The sequence below is a fragment of the Periplaneta americana genome, chromosome 10 (genome assembly GCF_040183065.1).
Source record: "Periplaneta americana isolate PAMFEO1 chromosome 10, P.americana_PAMFEO1_priV1, whole genome shotgun sequence".
NCBI lineage: Eukaryota > Metazoa > Arthropoda > Insecta > Blattodea > Blattidae > Periplaneta > Periplaneta americana.
This window is the reverse complement of record NC_091126.1, coordinates 132648904-132670541: the sequence shown is the minus strand read 5'-3', so window position 1 is coordinate 132670541 and position 21638 is coordinate 132648904. Positions and strand designations below refer to the sequence as shown.

The 21638-nt window shown below is 36.7% G+C and overlaps 1 protein-coding gene across 3 annotated transcripts in view; it reads left to right on the top strand.

The window, feature by feature from the left end:
• The window catches only part of Lap1 (leucine rich repeat containing protein 7 lap1), a 126734-nt gene that overhangs the window by 21303 nt on the left and 83793 nt on the right, over positions 1-21638 (top strand). For all 3 annotated transcript variants that reach the window (XM_069838150.1, XM_069838148.1, XM_069838149.1), the window contains 5 exons: positions 4511-4800; positions 12890-12964; positions 19484-19609; positions 19726-19945; positions 20031-20324. In XM_069838150.1, coding sequence (XP_069694251.1) covers positions 4511-4800; positions 12890-12964; positions 19484-19609; positions 19726-19945; positions 20031-20324 — 1005 coding nt within the window. The remainder of the gene's footprint in view (positions 1-4510; positions 4801-12889; positions 12965-19483; positions 19610-19725; positions 19946-20030; positions 20325-21638) is intronic.

The following is a 21638-nucleotide window of genomic DNA, read 5'->3' as shown; positions in this document are numbered from 1 at the left end:
GCCATGATCAAAATTTAAGTCCATTTTGACAAATAATAGTGAAATCTGAGACCAAATTAAGAAATATGCCAAGTGTAGGAAGATGAGAAAGATAGAAAGGAAATCTATAATTGATACACTTTTAGAGGGCACATTGGAAGGGAATAACCAGAGCTTGTCCAAGACGATTGGTATATAACAGGAATGCAGTGTGGATATGCATTAATTGTATATTCGACATGTAGAAAATTCTCTTTTTCTTTCTCTCTTTCCCACTAGCAGTTTGACAATAGCGCAGTAATGCTGAATGAGTTGACAACAGTGCAGTAATGCTGAATGAGTATTGGCTGAACTCACATGCCTTCTAAAAGTGTATGCCATATAATTATCATGCTCTTGCTAATAGCAAACATGGGCATTCAATATTCCAATAGATGGTGATATCTTGCAAGAAAGGACATTGAAAATAACTTCTAGAATAGGAATTGAAAATTTCATCAGCAAATGGGTGCCTGTCCTTGCTCGAAGAATGACACAGTCATTATTATTCAGGAAATTTGCTGGAGAACTACCTTGATTAATTTTGCTGGAACACATGTTTAGCTAGTGAAAGTATTGACTTTGAGTACAATATCATCTGCAGAACATTTACAGTTTTGTGTCTTTCCTGTCAGACCCAGAAATGAGATGAGAAGTACTGGTCCTGCCATGGTGAAAATCAGCCAACTCTGCCACTACAATGTGTGAAAAATGATGGCTTTGACATGCAAGTCCTGAGGCAGTGATTTTTTAGAAACTTTAAGAAGCTACTAGATATATACATGCAGAATTAAAATTATGGATCACTGTGGACATACTGCAGTATTAATAATATTGGATGCCCTGATGGTTGCACAAAATAGGAAAGATTTATTCGTGAACAGTTGCACCACAAGTCTGAAGAACACATCAGTTAAAAAAAAAAAGTGGAGATTTATGGAAATTTACTTTTACTGCTGACTGGACCAGTGTTATGCAGGCTCTTTATTTTCATTGTGATTAAATCTTCGAATAGCAATGCATGAAATGATTTGTGTAAATAGCTATATGTCTGATGAATCCTAGAAAGACTGCCAGTTCGAAAATTTATGCCCTGAACTCAATTATTTTACAGTGGTGGCCTAGAAAAAAAGTTACACAATCCACACAAGCAAATTCTTTTGAATAAGTGTGGTTATATCCACCGCAATGGAGTAATGGAACATATCTGACCTTAAAACGAGCAGACTCTGGTTCAAATCCTGGTTCGAATGAGTTACCTCATTGAGGTTCTCTCTGAGTCTTTCCCCCTTCAACAAATTGAAGCAGAATTGTTGGATAACTTTCTGTTTTTGACCTCAGACTCATTTCGCCTTCATTCATTTCAACTTTATCTATTAAGGGCGCAAATAGCCATAGTAGTTGAAGCGCCCTTTTTAAACCCCATTAACTAACTTCATCTATCATCTTTCAGTACTTTCAGATCGACTTAGGATGCAGCAGGATGTAGTATCCTGACTTGCAGATGGCATCAATCTGAGGAAGTTGCAGAAGTGCCAGGGGGACAGAAGGGCTTTTGTAGCAGACTTCATCACACCTGGATGATGTGTAGTTATATCAATAGATGGCACCAAATTTTGAATCACGATACCTATAGGAACGTGATCTTCAGGCCAATATAGGATGCAACATCATTATTTTCATACAGATGACATTGATCTCAAGAGGCTGCAGAAGTCCCAGGGGATGGAGGTGCTCTCGTAGTGGACTCTGTTGGACCTGGATGATGTATAGTTGAATCAATAGATGGTACCATATAGTCAATCACGATACTTAAGAGGAATTCAGTCCTATGTACTTAAAAAGAGTCATCCCTATCCAAAGGAGGTAAGCACAATAAACCTCTGGCTATAGTGCAAGCCTTCGGGTCTTCCACAAAAGGGGGGAAAAAAACTGTACCTTTGAACTCCCTGAATATAAATTATTAGGGAAGAAAAAGGCTTTGAATATGAAGTGCATGTGACAAAGCTGGCAGAATTAGGAGTATAGAGATCACAGCATACATGCACTATAAGATTGAAGTCTTGCTGTCTACAGTGTTTCAAGTGCCAACAATTTGTGTAATGAACGAGATGAAATTGGTAGCAATGAAGAAGATGACAAACTTGAGCCTGAACCACTATCGAACTTTGTTGTAAACATTTTTCTGTGTGCACAACACTGACGAGAGAGACGCAGACAGTGTTTTGAAAGTTAAATGGGTGCTGCTACATTGAACTGATAAGTTCTGATGATGCAAATTCCCATCAGGAAGTATATTTCGGGTAAAAGAAAGTGAAAATTGAATGATTATAACTTGTTTATTCAGTGTTTTATGCGTTCAAGCCTTTAATGTTATCATTTTTGTTTTATTGTGTTTTATATGAAATTTATTATTCTTACACAATTGTTATATCTTTTTCTTCTTTTCAGACACATCACAAATCCTAAGTAGTGTTTTCACAATAGTATGACTTGTAATAACAGTAATACAGTAATGAGTAATGACAATTACACTGACCAGCAAAAAAAACCGATCACTTGAAAAAATTACTAAAAGTCAAGTTTAAATGTAAATTATGAAGTAATCTCAGACATAACATAACTGTTATCGTACTAAATTTAAAAATGACACTTTTATGAACTTTTGACATGTAAATTCACGCCTTTCACACCAATTAATCTTCGGTTTATCGCCTAACAATGTAGGAGTGTGTTTCTGTGCTGAACATGTGGGGTAGGTCATAATAAACAATTGAAGAGGTTTCATTGCTTCCTTTCCTTTTTGAAAATGAATAACAACTTTCGAAAATGGTTTGTTTGCCATTTCGTCAGTAAGTTTAGTTCAGACAGTGCCTCTGTCACTCCAAGACGTTGCGAGAGCTGTTGCTCTCATTGATGACAGACACAGTCTCTGTTACGCTGCTCTTACCATAGGCACACCATACACCATGGTACAAGAGGCTGTGATACGGTTCCGGGAAACAGAGTTACTCCAGAAGACCTGGATCTGGTAGAAAAAGAAAGACTTGAGCCCGAGATGACCAATTTCTCGTCAGCCAGGATCTAAGAAACCGCCGTACCACAGCAGTTGAAGCTCGGAATCGACTGCAACATGTGCGGGTTGTTAATGTGAGCAAGAGGACTGTTCGACGACGCCTTGGAGAACAAAATCTTTAATCACGACGATCTGCTACGGGAACAGATCTGACCAGACAGCACCGAGTCGACCGTCTTCAGTTTGCTCGTCAGCATGCCCAATGGACTGTGCAGCAGTGGAGCAGTGTGCTGTTCTCGGATGAGTCCAGGTTCTCCCTGAAATCCCCAGGTGGTAGAGAAAGAGTCTGGAGACGATCTGGAGAGCGGTATACAGAGTGCACATTGTCTGCAAGGACGCCATTCGGTGGAGGCTCTGTGATGGTGTGGGGCGGCATCTCCATGGAGGCCTGAACGGAATTGGTGATCATTGAGTATGGTAGGCTCAACACTTACCGCTACATCAACGAGATTATCGTCAATCACGTAGTGCCATTTGCTCCATTTATTGGAGATGATTTCATATTCATGAATGACAATGCTCATCCACATGCAGAACGCTCTGTATCACAATATCTTGATGCATTGGAGATTGTTCGTCTCAACTGGCCAGCTCGGAGTCCTGACCTAAACCCTATAGAACATCTCTGGGATAGGTTGGATAGATGTATCCGAGATTGTAATCCTGTTCTGGAGACCTTAGGTGATCTGCGGGCGGCACTCCAAGAGGAATGGGACAATATTGACCAGAGAGACATCATAACCTTAATCGAAACCATGCCTGAGAGAATGGCAGCTGTAATTAGGGCCAGAGGGAGACACACCAGATACTGAGTGTTTGTTTCAGTTATTGTTCGTGTGAACTTAAGTTTTGTGCATCAACATCATTTTCAATTAAGTTTAATGGATAAATATTCAGCTGAAGGTTAAGTGAAAATTTTTACAAGATTTCAACAAAAGTGTAGATTTATGAACATATGACGGTCATTGACTCAAAATTTGTGTGAAAGGTGTGAATTTACGTGTCACAAAGTCATAAAAGTGTAATCTTTAAATTGAGTGCAATTACAGTTATGTTATTTCTGGGATTACTTCATAATTTACATTTAAACTTGACTTTTAGTATTTTTTTCAAGTGATCGGTTTCTTTTGCTAGTCAGTGTAGTAGTATCATGGACAGAATTATAGAAAAAGGCTGATATAATATTGATTTAGAAATGAGAATTTTGAATTAAGATTCATTCATTCCTATTTTTCTGCCCAAGGACAGGTCTTTCGCTGCAAACTCAGCATTCTCTAATCTTTCCTATTTTCTGCCTTCCTCTTTGTTTTTGCATTTAATCCATATATCTTAATGCCGTCTATCATCTGATATGATCTGGGACTTATTTCAGCAAAACATGAAATCATCATAATTTTCTATTTTCTTTTCTTTTAGAATTATGTGGTATTCCGGATAACATAAAGGGATGTAAGCATCTGGTCTATGTGGATGTAAGTGTTAATCAGTTGGAAAAGCTTCCAGAAGGGTTCACCCAACTGTTATCACTGGAAGAGCTGTATCTTAATAACACATGTATGGAGTACCTACCTGCCAATTTTGGACGTCTGACCAAACTAAGAATACTGGAACTTCGAGAAAACAACTTGAACACCTTGCCAAAATCCATTGCAAGATTGGTGAACCTCGAGCGCCTCGACATAGGACAAAATGAATTTTTTGATATGGTATGTATGTTATTCTTCACCTGACATAATTATAAACATTAAATCCAGACGTTTGAGATGGGCAGGGCAGGTAGCACATACAGACGAATTCAGAAATGCATATAGAGTGTTAGTTGGGAGGCCAGAGGTAAAAAGACCTTTGGAGAGACCGAACATAGATGGGAGAATAATATTAAAATGGATTTGAGGGATGTGGAATATGATGCTAGGAACTGAATTAATCTTGCTTAGGATAGAGACCTATGGCGGGCTTATGTGAGAGTGGCAATGAATCTCCGATTCTCTAAAAACCATTTGTAAGTAAGTAAGGTATGTATGTTAATTTAGTTTTCAGTATTGTGTGGTAACAAAATATTCTGTCGTAGTTTAATACTATATTTTGAATGTGTAACATGCATTTTCAAAAAGTCATATTGCGTGATGAATTTGTCATCTTTCTGGGTATTAAACTGTTCGTTATTCATCCATATGAAACCAGTTGTGTAGACTATTTTACTGACAGAGTTGTTGCCCAGGGTGCATTTAATATCTTTTAGGAATTTCTATGTCACTCATCCATGCCACATGCCCAGCCCACCTTAATCTTGCTGCTTTTACCATTCTTCTAATAGGCGAATCTTTATACAACTCATTATTATATCGCCTCCTCCATCTTCCTCTCTTGTATACTGGGCCAATTATTTTACGGAGTATCTTCCTCTCAAAGGCATCCAAATTTCCAGTGTCTTTTTTGTTAGGGACCACGTCTCAGCAGCATATGCTAGTACAGGTCTTATAAGTTTTATAGATGGTCACCTTTGTGGCACGAGATAAAATTCTTGAGCAAAGTAATATTCTTAAGGCAAAGTAAGCTCTGTTGGCAGCTATTAATCTCTGCTTTATTTCATATGAAATATCATTAGAATAAATAACTGTTGATCCCAGGTATTTAAATTCATCCACTCTCTCGAAGTCATATCTGTCTATTGTTATTGAGGATGGCATATTCTTGAGGTTTGCCTTTCCACAAGCCATGCATTTAGTTTTCGATTGACTAATGGTCAATCCCATAGTCCTTCCTGCCTTTTCTATATTCAGGAATGCATCTTCCATTGCCCTTCTAGATCTTGCCACTATATCTGTATCATCGACGTATGTGAGTATTTGCACTGATTTTTTTAATATTGTCTCTCTGTTAAGTAGGTTTGCATCTCTTACCACCTTTTCCATTGCAACATTAAAAAGGAGACATGCCAGCGTATCTCCTTGTTGCACACCATTCTTAATATCTAATGGATCTGATAACATTCCTCTGACCCTTATACTGCTTCGGACATCTGTCATTGTCATTCTTACCAGTCTCACCAACTTTTCAGCAATGTCTAGTTCTCTTAGAGCATTATACAAATGTTCTCTATTAATGCTATCATAAGCAGCTCTAAAGTCAATAAATAGATGGTGTGTGCCAACACCAATAGTTTTTTCTAGAATTTGCCTTAATGTAAAAATCTGGTCTATGGTTGACTTGCCTGGAAGAAACCCACATTGATATATACCTATTTGTTTCTGAACCATTGGGAGAAGACGATCGAATTGTATATTTGAGAATACTTTATACCCTAGATTTTTTATACCCTAGATTAAGAAGAGTTATTCCTCTGTAATTTCCACACTCCACTGGATCTCCTTTCTTATGAATGGGACATAAAATCCCTTCCGCCCATTGTTGTGGCATTTTCTCCTGTATCCATACTGAATCAACAGTATCCATCAATTGTTGTTCCAACTTTACACCACCTTGCTTAAATAATTCCGCTGGTATATTATCTGTTCCAGGAGCTTTGTTGTTTTTCAATTTATTCAAGGCAATTCTTATTTTCTCAATAGTTGGGGGATTTTGGTTCTCATGTAATTCGCATTCTTGGTGCTCTTCGGATGAAACATTTTCTTGTGGATTTCACTTATATTCTGTCCTTGACTAAAGTATTTTTACAATGAAAAGGCCTCCGTATATTGTTGACTTCCCTACAGAACTTTCTCGCCTAATTCTGATTCCTTAATGCTTCCACACTTTCAACTTTTAATTTCATCCATTCTCTCTTCTTACCTCGATGAATCCTCTTTTCAATTCTTCTTTTATCTTTATAATTTTCCCAGTACAGTGTCTTTGTAGTGTCTTTCTATATGCCTTATTCTTTTCCTCTGTAGCAATCTGACATTCAGATCAAACCACGAAGATCTTTTACTTCTCTCTTCCATTCCCAATATTTCATTTAGTGCAATTTCAACTGCTTTCTTAGTTATCTCCCATTTTTCGTCAATAGTGTTATGATCCATTGCCTCTTCAAGCATCCGTGTTACCTTGGTTTGTTATATTTCTCTACTCTCCTGTAATATCAGTTTACTTAAATTATATCTATAATTTTTTTGTCTAATCCCTCTATATAAATTGGAAATCTTTGCTCTGATTTGGACCCATACCAAGTAGTGATCTGAGTCTATAGTGGGTCTCCTGGGCATTTTTACATCTAGTAAGTCTGATCTATGTCTCTCATCAATCAGTACATGATCAATTTGATTTACAGTATTACCATCTGGTGATTTCCATGTTTCTTTGTGAATTTCTGTGTGTGGGAATAGTGTAGATCCCACAATCATATTTCTAGATGTAGCAAATAAAATAAGTCTTGTTCCATTATCGTTACTTGCAGTATATTTACTGTAATCTTCAGTCCTAGGTCTAAATATTTGTTTCTTTCCCACTTGCACATTGAAATCACCAACTATTATTTTGATGTCGTGACCAGGGCAGTTATCATATGCTTGTTCTAGGGTTTCATAGAACTGTTTCTTCTCTTCCTCTTCAGATTCTTCTGTTGGGGCATGAGCGTTAATTAAACTATAATTAAAAATTTTTCCTTTTATTCTAAGCACTGATAATCTTGGGCTGATAGGTGTAAACCCTATCACCAGATATTTAAATCAGCGGTGTATCACAAATCCAGTACCAAGTTCATGTCTTTCTTGGCTGCAGCTATAGAATACGTTGGCTTCTTGTTTCTCTATAATTCCATTTCCCGTCCATCGTATTTCTTGTAGGGCTATAATACTGGGCTTTAAATTCGCTATCTGGTCTATTAGCATTTTCAATGCTCCAGGATGGTACAGAGACCTTACATTCCATGTTCCTATACATATAATTGGATTCCTTCTTTTGTTTCTTTGTATTCCATTTGCTTGTCTATTGTTCTTGCCATTTTAATTTCCATTAGACAGTCCAGCTTCTATTCGTGTTGGTTTTGTAACTGTAGGCTTTTTACTGTGATGGGTAGTCGGCCCATCGCCAAACCCCCTGCCTGGAGGACCGGGTAATTTTTTATCAGTTATCTTCCCCTAGCCTTTGGAGAACCAACTCCATTATGTTACAAGGCAGCAACAGCTGGTTTTGGTCCACCCCAGGTGTTTTATTTCCCCGGTACCCGCCATATGTGATAAGCATTCCCCAATCCGCCACCTGGGGAGGCGCCTGATGGAAGACCAACAACTCCACACATGATGACAGTTTATATAGTAATATTAATATTATGTAATCCTATCATATATTCCAAGAGGTCGCAGAAATTTAGGAAATCCTAAAATACAATGGACCACTAGGTCAAATATATGGAATGTTAATGATGATGAATATTATGTAATATAATGCTTTAGCAAATCAGTGTCGAATATATTCTTTAATTTTATGAGGAATTGGGAACTAAAAACTTTATTTTGATTTCTTTTTTCTAAAGAGGAAGCAACACAATTGCAACTTTAGTCAACTGAAACCCTGTCAGCATCCATGCATACCATTACACTAATTGTATTACGTAAACCCTTTCTGTCCTTTAGCACAGGTTTTTGTTGACTGCAGTGGTTGTGTTTAGGAGTCACTAGTGATATATGTTAAACCTGGTAGGCGTGTGTTCCTGTTCAATCCTACTTGTATATCCTTGTGTATAGTGCTGAAGATTTGACCAAATATTTAGAAACAGTCCGTAACATTTAAAGGACATTATGACAGTTAAAGTGATTTTATGTTCTCTAACCTACATTGCCATTTTCTTAACAAACTTAATTGTTCATGTTCATGTAATTATTTTTCTTCACTTTTCACAAATATTATAAATTTGTGTAACATATTCACTAGATACTGTATAAATATATTGCACTAATGATAAAGTTATGTATTATTGAATATATTGATTGTGTTCCATTATCTTTGCAATTTTTGTAATGGGGTTTGATAGTTGTCACTTTTTTAATTTTTTTGTGTTCAGGAAAATAGGGCATATAAACTGTTTCTCTTCTAGCATTTTAATACAATTATTTTAATAATGAAAACACTTCTATTGTTTCAAGCAATCACTTGAGGGCAGATTAAGTAAGTTTTAAAAACATATCCTGAATTAATAAGTGAGGAGAGTATTGCCCATATTCTAAATAGTTATTAAAAGTTGTAACAACTTCCGAAATTCAATGACAAGCTTAATTTCGTTTCTACAAGTACACTGTTTTCATAGAATTTTTTAATGCAAAACTGGTAAGCTGTAAATAGTATTGTTTGAATATGTGGCAAACACAAGTGTTATATTTTACTTTGTATGTATAAATGTCAATTCATGGATTCTGAAGTATTTGCTCACTATTTATTAATCAAATTTCTTAACTAAAATTTTCGGAGAAACCTTATCATACTTTTGTGGAGAATTTGAGTATAAATGAGGTAAATTAAAGCTACACCATTGCTTCATTCACACATAGACTTGGCTCCCTATTTGTTAAGGGACAGTTTTAACTTTTCTCCCTTGGTGTGAATTTTTTTTACTCTTTGTGTATAACGCTCACATTACATGGCAACATGTGGTACAACAGTACAACATGGTTTCAATAGACTATCTTATTAGTTTGACGGCTGGCTAGCTCAGTTGTTGGTAGAGCAACTGGCTACAGAATGGGAGGTCCCAAATTCAATTCCAGAGAGTGATGGGTATTTTCTCGTTACCAAAATTCCAGAATTTTGCAGGGTCGATTCAGCCTCCTGTCAAATTAAGTACAGGGTCTTTCCCAGGGGTAGTGGGTTGTTGGAGCATGGTATCGATCACACTACCTCATTCTATTGGATGACAACAGACTAAACAGTGCTTCTGTTTCAGCTTAGTGCATGACGTCTTTGTTCCACACCCAATGACTGGTAACATGAGGGAGGACAGAGGTAGACCATTTTACACTTCGAGATTGACCTGAAATACGTCAACGTCAATGTAGTACGAATACAACAATGCTATATTACACTATCTAGAGTAAACTGTACTTCACCGTCGCAGAACTTTAATTTCCAACAGTTTCATGACAAATGACTTAATCCCTAATGCAATATGACCAGTAGGAGCACTTGGTTTTTGCTCACTTTGAGATGTTTGTTGCTGGGCTGCAGCACTGAGGTCAGAAAAACATGACGCTCTTTCTTCATACCCCATGCATCTTCATGGTGTGTGATATATCTCATTAGTTTCAAACCAATACTTGACCATTTTACAATAAAACAGCTGCTCATTGTCTTGCCCATGTTGCACTGTACACAGTAGACATAATGATGCCCAAACAGAATGGCTCTTTTGCTCTGTAAATCCCTCATGCATTACAGGAAAGGATAAAACACTTACAGAGAGAGTCTGGCTTGAATACACTATTGAATTGGTCTCATGACATTGTTATGTACATCAATGAATACGAATGACTAGTTCAGACTAATACAACATTATTTGAGGCTGGATGATGTATGTTTTCAACTTCTTTAGATGATATAAATTTCCAGTATTTGTGGTCCATGTAGATTTTTCCAATTTAGTTCTCTTCGATATGATGTCCTGGATTTGTGAAGTTTTTCCCTCTTTCTCAAATATCTAATATTTTTACGTACGTTTTTATATAGGTTCCTTCTCTTTGCACAACGTTTATAGTCTTTCTATGTTAACATTGGACAGACAATTTCTACATTTCTGTATCTGTTCTATCACATATTTTTGTGTTATAATTGTGAGGTCTTTACAGTGCATTACAGAGGACATAACAGAACATAGTGCAGAAAATTTTTTACAGTCAGAGTTGTCATAATTTAGTTCATATTTGTTTATCCTCTCTCTTATTGCAGTATGAATTTCCTTCTCGCATTAGAACAGACTTTTCTTTAGCAACAGTCTCATAATAATTTTCCATTTTGAATGGATATTATGAGTTTATCTAATGTGCATGAAATAAGTTTTTTTTTTGCATGACGCAATTTGGTTTGAACAGTCAGCTGTTCAGACGTGTTGTACTGCCATCATACTGCAAGTAACATAGTATATTGCTACACATTCCTTTAAAGGTCACAATTTCAGCCTTGCATGTTAACGGTTGTATCTTTGGTGCACTTTGTTTCTAAACAAATAAGCTTTTATTACTAGGATTTTGAGGCAATGAACATAAACCGAAAGGAGGCACTGTGGGTTAACATGTTTTGAATAAGCCAGACTGAATCACACAAGTTGCCAACTGTTGGCCCAACCACAGGCATTTCATTTTCAAATACAGTAGCGTGCAAATTAATCCGAACAACGTAATTACTTATGCAAAAACTCTCAAACGGGATAAAAAAAAGATCTAAGACATACCTCAGTAATCTATGTGGCCTCCCTTGTTTCTAATAACAGCTCTGAGACGATTTGGCATGGATTCCACTAATTTCCCACAAATATTCTTCACTTCTTCATCGCGAAACCATACACCAATGAGGGCAGAAATCATCTTCTCCTTTGTAGAACAATCCATTTTTTGTATTCTTCTTTTGCAAATTCACCATAAGTTCTCAATGGGGTTGGTGTCGGGTGAGTTGCCTGGCTAGGGGAGTACCTGAATATTCTTCTTGTTGAGGAATTCTGTAGTTTTTCGAGACGTATAGCATGGTGCCAGGTCTTGTTGGAACACACCTCTGCCATCCGGAAATGATTTTTGCAGCTGGGGTACGATTCTGGTTTCCAATAAGTGAATATATTTGTCAGAATTCATCATTCCCTTGATAGGTATTAATGCTCCAGGCCCTTCATGTGTAAAACAACCCCAAAACATTACTTTAGGGGGGTATTTGGGTGCTTGTTGGAGATGAGCTGCTGTTACTTTTTCGGATCCTTTCCGTACGTAAGAAACACAGTGGCCGTGGACATCGAAATGAGACTCATCGGAAAAAAGTACATTCTTCCAGTCATTCACTGTCCAGTGTTGATGTAATTTTGCCCACATTAAGCATTTTTTGCACATAACAGGGGCTAGCAGTTGCTTCTTAATAGGGTTACGAGCCCTTCGTCCAGCTTCCAAAAGCCTACACCGCACTGTTGTGACGTGAATATTCGCCCCAGTGGTAGCCATTAACTCGCGGGTTAAGTCGACAGCAGTTAGTCTAGGATTTAATTAACTTTTCCTGACAATTAAACGATCATCTGCAGGTGAAGTCTTCCTTTTCTGGCCACAGTTTCCTTTTTTTCTGGGGTGTGATGGATCCAGTCTCCCTGTATCGTTTTATAATCGAATTAACAGTAGCCAAACCGATGTGACATTCTGCAGCAATTTGCCTCTGTGTCATAGAAGAATGCTCTGCTAATGTTATAATTTTAGACCGTTTTCGTGGAGTTGTATCCATTTGTGAAGACGACAGAATGTACACAGGATTGCAGTATTAAGTCTTCAACACAACTGAAATGCTTATAAGTACAAAACGACAGGCAAAATGTCACATATTAAAAAAATAATAATAATGACGACAGACCTTCAACAATGGAATTACACGTACTACTGATGTCAATTAAAGCGGTATGAGCAGCTGTGAGGCCAACAATGACAGAAAATGTAAAAATATGTCGTGTTAAGATTAATTTGCACACTACTGTATTCTGAAATTGTTATTCTTCTCTCACCTTTTCAGATTTAAAAATTATGTAATGAACATCCTTATAGATAAGCATTGTATTTGTTGAATTTATGTTGTGGTGCATGAAGCATTAATAGGTTTTGACAAATATTTTACATTGTGTTTCAGCCAGAAGTTATCGGGCGTTTGGTGAACCTGACGGAATTATTGATTGATTGTAATCGAGTACGCAGTATTCCTAAGGTAGGGAATTAGTTGTAATAATGATGGTACATATGATGGTACAATCCCGTGTGGCGACCGGGAAAGAGAATAGCTCCACTGTGAGCTCATACAGATCGTAAAAGGTGATCAAATGAGCACCCAGAGCCTGGGGATATAGCTGGGTCACCCTGTCTTTGGGGGACATAAATACAGAGACCTGGTCCTCCAGGTTGGGGGTTGGTTCGTGGGGCTGACACCCCCACAACTGTAAAAAACTACTTGTTGAGAAGCCTCAATTGAAGCCTCGGAATTGGTTGAAACATCGGCAGCGAATTAAGCGACGGAACATGGTCTTTGAGTTTGGTACATGGAATGTTAGGACATTATACAAAACAGGAGCTGTACAGTCAGTTTTATCACAAATTAAAAGATACGAATTAGCTGTAACTGCTATTCAGGAGGTTAGATGGCATGGTAATGGAATCCAAGATATAAAAGTATACACCATTTTGCATAGCGGGAAGAAAGAAGGAGTACATGAACATGGTGTGGCATTTATTGTTAATCCAAGATTTAAAAACAGCATAATAGGATACCAAGCTATCAATGAAAGAATTTGTGTTTTGAGATTGAGAATGAAGTTTTACAACATGACAATGATAAATGTATATGCGCCAATGGAGGAGAAAGATCCTATTGAGAAGGATGAATTCTATGATCGATTGGAAAGAGTATTGGATATGATACCATCCAATGATGTTAAAGTAATCTTAGGCGACTTCAATGCCCAGATAGGGAAAGAGGCAGAGTTCAGAAACATCACAGGCAGGAATAGCTTACTTGACATATCTAATGACAATGGAAGGAGATTGATTGATATAGCGGAAAGCAGAAATATGATCATAAGTTCAACTCAATTTGAGCATAAATATATCCATAAACAAACATGGAGATCACCAGATGGAGAGACCACCACACAAATAGACCATATATTAATAGACAGGAGAAGAGCCTCTAGAGTTCAAGATGTGAGATCATTTAGAGGAGCTGACGCAGACTCGGATCATTACCTTGTTAAGGTGAAATATTTATGCAGGATAGACAGTACATTTAATCAGAAAGCAGAAAGACCTCGTAAAATAAAAGTCGAGGCACTTAAAGAAGAAGAAGTAAGAAATAAATATCTACAAGCTCTAAGTAGAGAATGTGTGAATCGGAACAGAGATTTGAGCAAGGAATAGAGATCTGCTGGGAGGAACTAAAGGAAACCTGCAGAATAGCAAATGAAGAAGCAGTAGGATATAATGAAAGGACTATGAAAAGCGATTGGTTTGACAGTGACTGTCAAAAAGCACTAGAGGAAAGGAACAAAGCAAGGAAAATTTATTTAGACCGTCCAACAAGGAACAAGTACAATGAATATCAAAAGAAATGGCAGGAAGCAAACTATATATGCAGACGTAAAAAGAGAGAATTGTGGAATAAACACATTATAGAAATGGAAAACAATTTCAAAGAGAATAACCTCAAAAGTGCTTATAGAGAAGTGAAATATAACAGAAAAGGATATGTACCGAGAACAAATTTACTTAGAAATGGAGAGGAAATTGTCAGCACACCACAAGGAGTTCTACAAAAATGGAAAGAACATTTCCAACAATTACTGAACACAGAGGTAAATGAAGAATCAAATGAAGTTAATCTCTCAGAGGAAGAGGAAGAAGAATTAGAGCCACCAAATGAGTTGGATGTAGCCCTTGCAATTGACTCGCTGAAAAATGGTAAAGCTCCGGGTATTGATAAAATACCAGCAGAGCTAATCAAAGCAGGAGGGTAAGATATGGTAGAGACAATATACAAACTGGTAAAACAGATATGGCAAGAAGAACAAATGCCTAGTGAATGGAAAGTTGGAATAATCTGCCCAATTTATAAAAAAGGAGACAAACTAGAGTGCCAAAATTATAGAGGCATAACTCTCCTCTGTACAATGTACAAAATATTCACTTACATTCTCCGGAAAAGATTGGAGAAATACTACGAGAATATCATAGGCAAGTACCAATCCGGCTTCTGTGCAGGAAGGTCGACCATAGATCAAATTTACACTGTTAAAGGCATGACAGAAAAGTTCTGGGAGTATAATCTCAACTTATACCATTTGTTTGTAGATTTCAGAACAGCTTATGACAGCATTAATAGACAAAGATTATACAAAATTATGATTCATCAAGGGATACATCCAAAGATAATCAGACTCGTCAAGATGACCATGGCAGAAACCAAGGCTCAAGTGAAGATATATGGTGGTTCAACAGAACAATTTAATATTGATAATGGGCTGAAACAAGGGGATGCTCTAGCACCAATGCTCTTCAATCTTGCTTTACATTGGGTGATAACACAGACAGGTATAGATCCTAACAGCACTTTATTTTACAAAAGCGTTCAAATAGTAGGATACGCAGATGACTTGGATGTTATGGGACGGTCGTTGACGGCAATAGAAGAAGTGTATAAAGACCTGGAACAAGGAGCCGCTAAAATCGGGTTGCAGATTAATGCAAGTAAAACCAAACGGATGACACAAATAAGAAATAAACAGAATATATACAACCCTCCTAATCTGACGATAAACATGTTTGAAGAAACTGAGAAGTTTAAATATCTTGGAACAGTAATGACAAGTAACAATAACGAATTAATTGAAGTACAGAGTCGAATCACTGCAGCCAATAAGGCCTATTTTGCATTAAGCGCAATATTGCAATCTAAGTGTGTGCACAAGGAAACAAAACTTAAAATATACAAAACAATTATTAGAAGTATTCTCTGTTATGCAAGCGAAACTTGGACATTATCTAAGGAGACAGAAGCTAAACTAGGTATATTTGAACGCAAAATACTGAGAAGAATTTTTGGACCAGTGCAAGAAAATGTGCAGTGGAGAATACGTTATAATAATGAGCTATATAAATTATATAGAAGTTTCGATATTGTTACTTTCATCAAATTAAGGAGGCTTGAATGGGCTGGACATGTCTATCGGATGGAAGGAAACAGAATACCAAAGAAGATCTTAGAAGGGAAAATACATGGTAAAAGACCAATTGGAAGACCCAAAAATAGATGGATAGATGCTGTAACGATCGATTCTCAGGACTGTCTCGGAACAACTGCCTGGAGGAGATTAGCACAGGACAGGGATAGTTGGAGGAAGAAAATTGAGGAGTCTAAGGCTTGACTTTGGGCTGTGATGCCATCGTAGTAGTAGTAGTAGTAGTAGTAGTATATGATGGGACATATTGGACTCTCACTTTGAGAGAGATACAGAGATTAAGAGTGTTTGAGAATAGAATTCTTAGGAAAGTATTTGGGGCTAAGAGGAATGAAGTTACAGAACTGCACACATTGTATTCTTCACCTGACATGATTAGGAACATTAAATCCAGACACTTGAGATGGGCAGAGCATGTAGCATATATGGGCGAATCCATAAATGCATATAGAGTGTTAGTTGGGAGGCCGGAGAGAAAAAGTCCTTTGGGGAGGCCGAGATGTGGATGAGAGGATAATATTAAGTGGACTTGAGGGAGGTGGGATATGATGATAGAGACTGGATTAATCTTGCACAGGATAGGTACCGATGGTGGGCTTATATTAGGGTGGCAGTGAACCTCCGCATTCTTTAAAAGCCATAAGAAAGTAAGTAATGATGGTACATATATTATCTTCGTCTGGTCGTTATGCTGTTATTACAGAAACTCACGAAGAAATATATTATGCGTAAGGTTGATGGTTCAAGGTTGGGAGTGTATAACCAGTGACTAACAATGCAGTATCACTGTTATTTCATATTGTTTAATTTATATTGCTGACACATGTAAGAAAGTGGATGTTGTAAATCCGTGATTGCTAAAATACTTTGTTCCTTGGACCACTTGCCTAATGGCTGCTATGTCATGAACCACCTGAACTTTTGTCACAGATCTCTCTGGAAAACTTCAGTAAGTTCCTCACTTAACATACTCGTCAGAAGGTCAATTGTAGACACTAACAGGAAAATTAGTAGTGAACAAAGCAGGTGCCATTTTTATTCTACCATTGCTCCATAATCTCCGACTCTGAGGTGAGAAAGATGTTATGGAGTTAAATTGATCACCAATGCTTTAAAGATTTTTAATTTACCACAGCAAAAATGAACGTAAGAATTTTTCAAATTTTGAAGTTTTTTACATTTAAAATGTTATGTTGATGAACTTGTAATAATTCTAATGTTAGAGCACAGCTTAACCCTCAGCCATGGACGTAGTTTTCTGTAACACTAACTTGAACATAAGGTCTCAGTGACCTCTCTGAATTAAAATTTAAAAAGATCTCAAAATCAGTAATAATTTTTATTATAGTCACTTGAACTGTAAATACTGTACCTAATAACCTAAATATTATATAAATACGAACATTTTTCAGATCAATTTTTATTTTTCACTGCGGTCACTACAGTACACTTTTACATATACAGTAAAATCCCTTGTATCCGGCACCCAAATAACCAGCAATACCAAAACAACAGCACTTTTGGCTAGGCGAGAAAAAAAAAGTCATTCATGCGAAAGTTAAGAGTCGGATGAAGATGTGAGTGGTTTTCGTGATCGCACATGCCGCATAATGTTTACTCTTTACATTGTTCATGCATGAAAACATAGACAGAAAACCCCGTTATGTAAAGGTCTTATATTCATATTTTGTATGATAATAGAATGCAATTCTATAGGAGTAATTTTTTACTAAGGCTTAAAGAAATTTAATCTTTATTTCGCTGGAGATTGGTAAGTGGTCACTTGGGCCTTGCATACAATTCACAGAGACGATATCTTTAAATTTACCACTTGAACTCTCCCGTTTGGAGGGGTGTTGAATGAGTCTAAATAGGAAAGTGTGAAATCCTCTGTTCCTACAGTGTGTAAAAGTTTCATTCAAGTGATAGTATATATAAGCAAAAGAGAGATGTTAAAGAGGTTCAGATCATCTAGCGCTACTTTATCTTCATAGTTGCGACGTTGGCTATACTGCTCTTCACGTCACATGGCCGCTATTTAAAATTGTCATAAGGTTACAAAAACGTTTAGTATTTTCTACGCTATTATGCATTACAATAAATTATGAACTGATGAATGTACATTACCATATTCAGTACTAAAAATAGACATTGTACGTATTTCAAAACTTTATTTTTAACCCATCAATTCCCAGTGAGAGGTTAAAAAAAATCATTTCAGTTATTTTCAGTGGTATGTGCCATTGGGGGTCTAGATATTCTCTTAAAAAAGGTTTTATTCCCAAAGTCCAGTATGTATGTTCTTTGGAGGGGTGTCGCCTCAAGCATACCACATGATGTACATAAACAACACAATTACGTTTTTTATATCGTATGTAACATAAACAATTGAATTTATTATTTTTGACACGCATCTTTATTTAACTTTTTTGGGTTGGAATGTATGTATCAGCATTGCAATTGCAGATCAACTTGTAACACTTACTGCACATGATTCTTGTGTGTTTTTTGCAAAGAGCAAATCTTCTCTGACTACAGTTCTCCTTCACATTATCTTCCATATCACTGTCACATCCAATTCTAGTGGAAATGCAAATACAGGAAGCCATTATTTTTAGCCTCGATGGCCAACTCTGAACATACACTTTCCCTGAATGATCAGATCTCGTGAGTGCACACAGGGCTTCGTAAGAGCAGCTTTGTTGTCACCACTGCACAGTGTGTAATTTCAAGCAGCTAGCCGGCTAAAAATCAATTTTCACACCCTATCTTTAATGCTAAATTCTTATATAGACATGTTTATAACACTCCAAAGTGTAATATCCAAGTGTAGACAGATGCTTACATCTGTTAGGGGACCCTCACAACAGAGCGAAAGTTGCATGTCTCCGATAAGATCATTTATGCTGCAGAGGCAGGCGCGAAGTTTGTGTTTGAATGATCATCCTCAGAGCAGTGAAGGAGCACTGCTCTGAGGATGACCACAACACAGAGATCGAAACGTCTGCCACTAGCAGCAAGACAACACGGTATAAGCCCGGAAGTTTCTCCACAGACCAATTATTAAGGTTACTTTTTGACTCTCCCTCGCACGCGTGGGGGGGGGGGGTGTGCGTGCGTGCGTGTTTTTTTTTAAAGTCGATATTCACTTTATTTTATTTTATATAAAAGTTTTGTTCAAATATGGGCCATCTTAGGAAGTTGCTTTCCAAGTTTCACTACCAAAACAACTCATCCTTAACAAATGTAATTGTGAGAATCATCTGCAGTTAATCTCTTATTTTATTTCTTTGTTTTTTGAATATAGTATTAATATTTACAGAATGCTGAGAAAGTTTTGAAAATTATTTCGTATAGAATGTGTAAGTCTGTATCCTCCCTTACACTGCATTGGCTTCCAAGTCGATATAACATAGACAAAGAAAATTAATGTTTAAGTAAAATTGCTGGCTTCTTAATAATTTATCAACACTAATTCTTACTTTCTTGTTTTCCTACAGTTTATAGGAAACCTGAAAAAAATGATTCACTTTGACGCATCAAGCAACAACATAAACTGGATTGCCCCTGAAATAGGATTGTGCACAAGATTAATTGATTTAACAGTTCCATCAAATGAAATTCAAGTAAGTTTTATTATAATATTTCAATAATTTTTATATTTTTGTGTATGAAAATATTTTATTTTTTAATGCAAGTTGAATTTGTGTTACAATTGACATAAATATCACAAATATTTCAGGAAATACCGGAAACAATTGGAGATTTGAAAGAATTAGTGACTTTAAAGTTGTATGACAACCAGCTAAATTCACTGCCAAATATGATCGGCAAGTTAGGTAACCTGGAGGAATTGATAGTAAGCCAGAATAATTTGGAAACTTTGCCACCATCAGTTGGCTTGCTGAGAAAGCTGAACATGTTAAATGCAGATGATAATATGTTGGAAGAAATACCGCCAGGTATGGAAATTATGGAACTCCATGAATAGGTTCAGTATAATGGTAGATTATATGAACAACTGTTAATTTTACATTTAATTTTCAGAGATTGGTAGTTGCACCGGCTTGACTATTTTAAGCCTTCAAAGCAATAAATTGCAAGAAGTTCCTGCAGAAATAGGGCATCTCCAAAATTTAAGGATGATAAACTTAAGTGGGAATTTACTTCGCAATTTGCCAGTATCCATATTAAATCTTACTGGTCTGACAGCTCTGTGGCTGTCTAATAATCAGAGCACACCTTTAACAACCTTACAAAAAGATGTGGATAGAGTAACTGGTCAAACTGTCTGTGTGAATTTCTTATTACCACAGAGTTCACAAGAAATATACTTAAAAGGTATGTAAAATTTATAGTTCTTCAAGTAACTAGATTTGTTATGTTTATGTTACAGAAAATGGTATTGAAATATTATATATATAGAGAAAGAGAGAGAGACATGGATGCAACTGTGCACACAAACACACACAGACACATCACACCACACCACATATAGTGTTACTCTGTATACATATGTAGTATTACTCTGTAGCGGAGCATGTTGTTCAATAAAACACACACACACAAACACACACACTGCCGGATAAATGAATAAATACCCATATATACAAAAAAGTTCGTATTTCATGGTGCCAAATGTTGAAACTGCAGCCATGTGAGGAAAAACTTTTCCAAAATTACAGATATGTACTGGGCAGCATTAATTGTTTCGTGGGGGGGGGGGGGAATTAAAACAGATCCAATTATTCTAATAGCATTCACAGCACAACACACTCCAACCTCAGAATCATGTAACAGACTATGGTGCATGATTCTTGAATTTTGTGTTGATCAGTACTGATTATTTGGATGGCCATACATATAAAACCATACTTCGCCACTGAAAAACACTAATTATGGGTTTAAATTGCTGACACGTATTAACTGTCATCTTTGGGTCCCTGTCCTCCAACGCTTACACTTATGTAATTTTGTGTGGACGAAATTTCATTCATTTTTATGGCTTTATGTGGTGCATCATAGCCGACTTCTGCTTGCTGGTCCAACTTAGAGACATTTGTATTGAATACTCTCATCAAGCATCAGTATCATCAAGCTTTTCCTCTGTTAAAACGTGACGTTTTCGATTTTTTCCCATATGCAATGCAGTTTTAAATTTATTGACTGTTTTATGAACTGTATGTCTGTTAGATGAATCAACCTCAGGAATACATTCCCAAATTGCTCTATGACAGTGGTTCCCAATTGCTGCAGAGTTGTGAACCTCCTTTTTATTTTTAAAGCAAGCTACGAACCCTACACCTTTAAATTTTGGTATCTACGTAGAAGTAGTAGTTGAGAGGTAGATAGCAATATTAACAAAGTATTGAAAATGTTTGTTCACAAAAATGTGTGCTGCAAAATGGAACTAGGTGTTTCAATGCTTTTTCGCCTATTTTGTTATACTCAGAAAATACCTTCACCCAAAACTGATCAAGTGTACTTTAAATGAGCCATTACAAGTAACATCAAGTTTAGCTTGGTCCTCCTCAGACAGTTTTTTTAACTGTATCACACCATACTCGAAAGAATTTTTTTATCCATGAGTTCAAAATATAATGGAGGGAAGTAATCTCTGAAGCTAGTTTCTAAATCATTCAGATGGCTCAACGA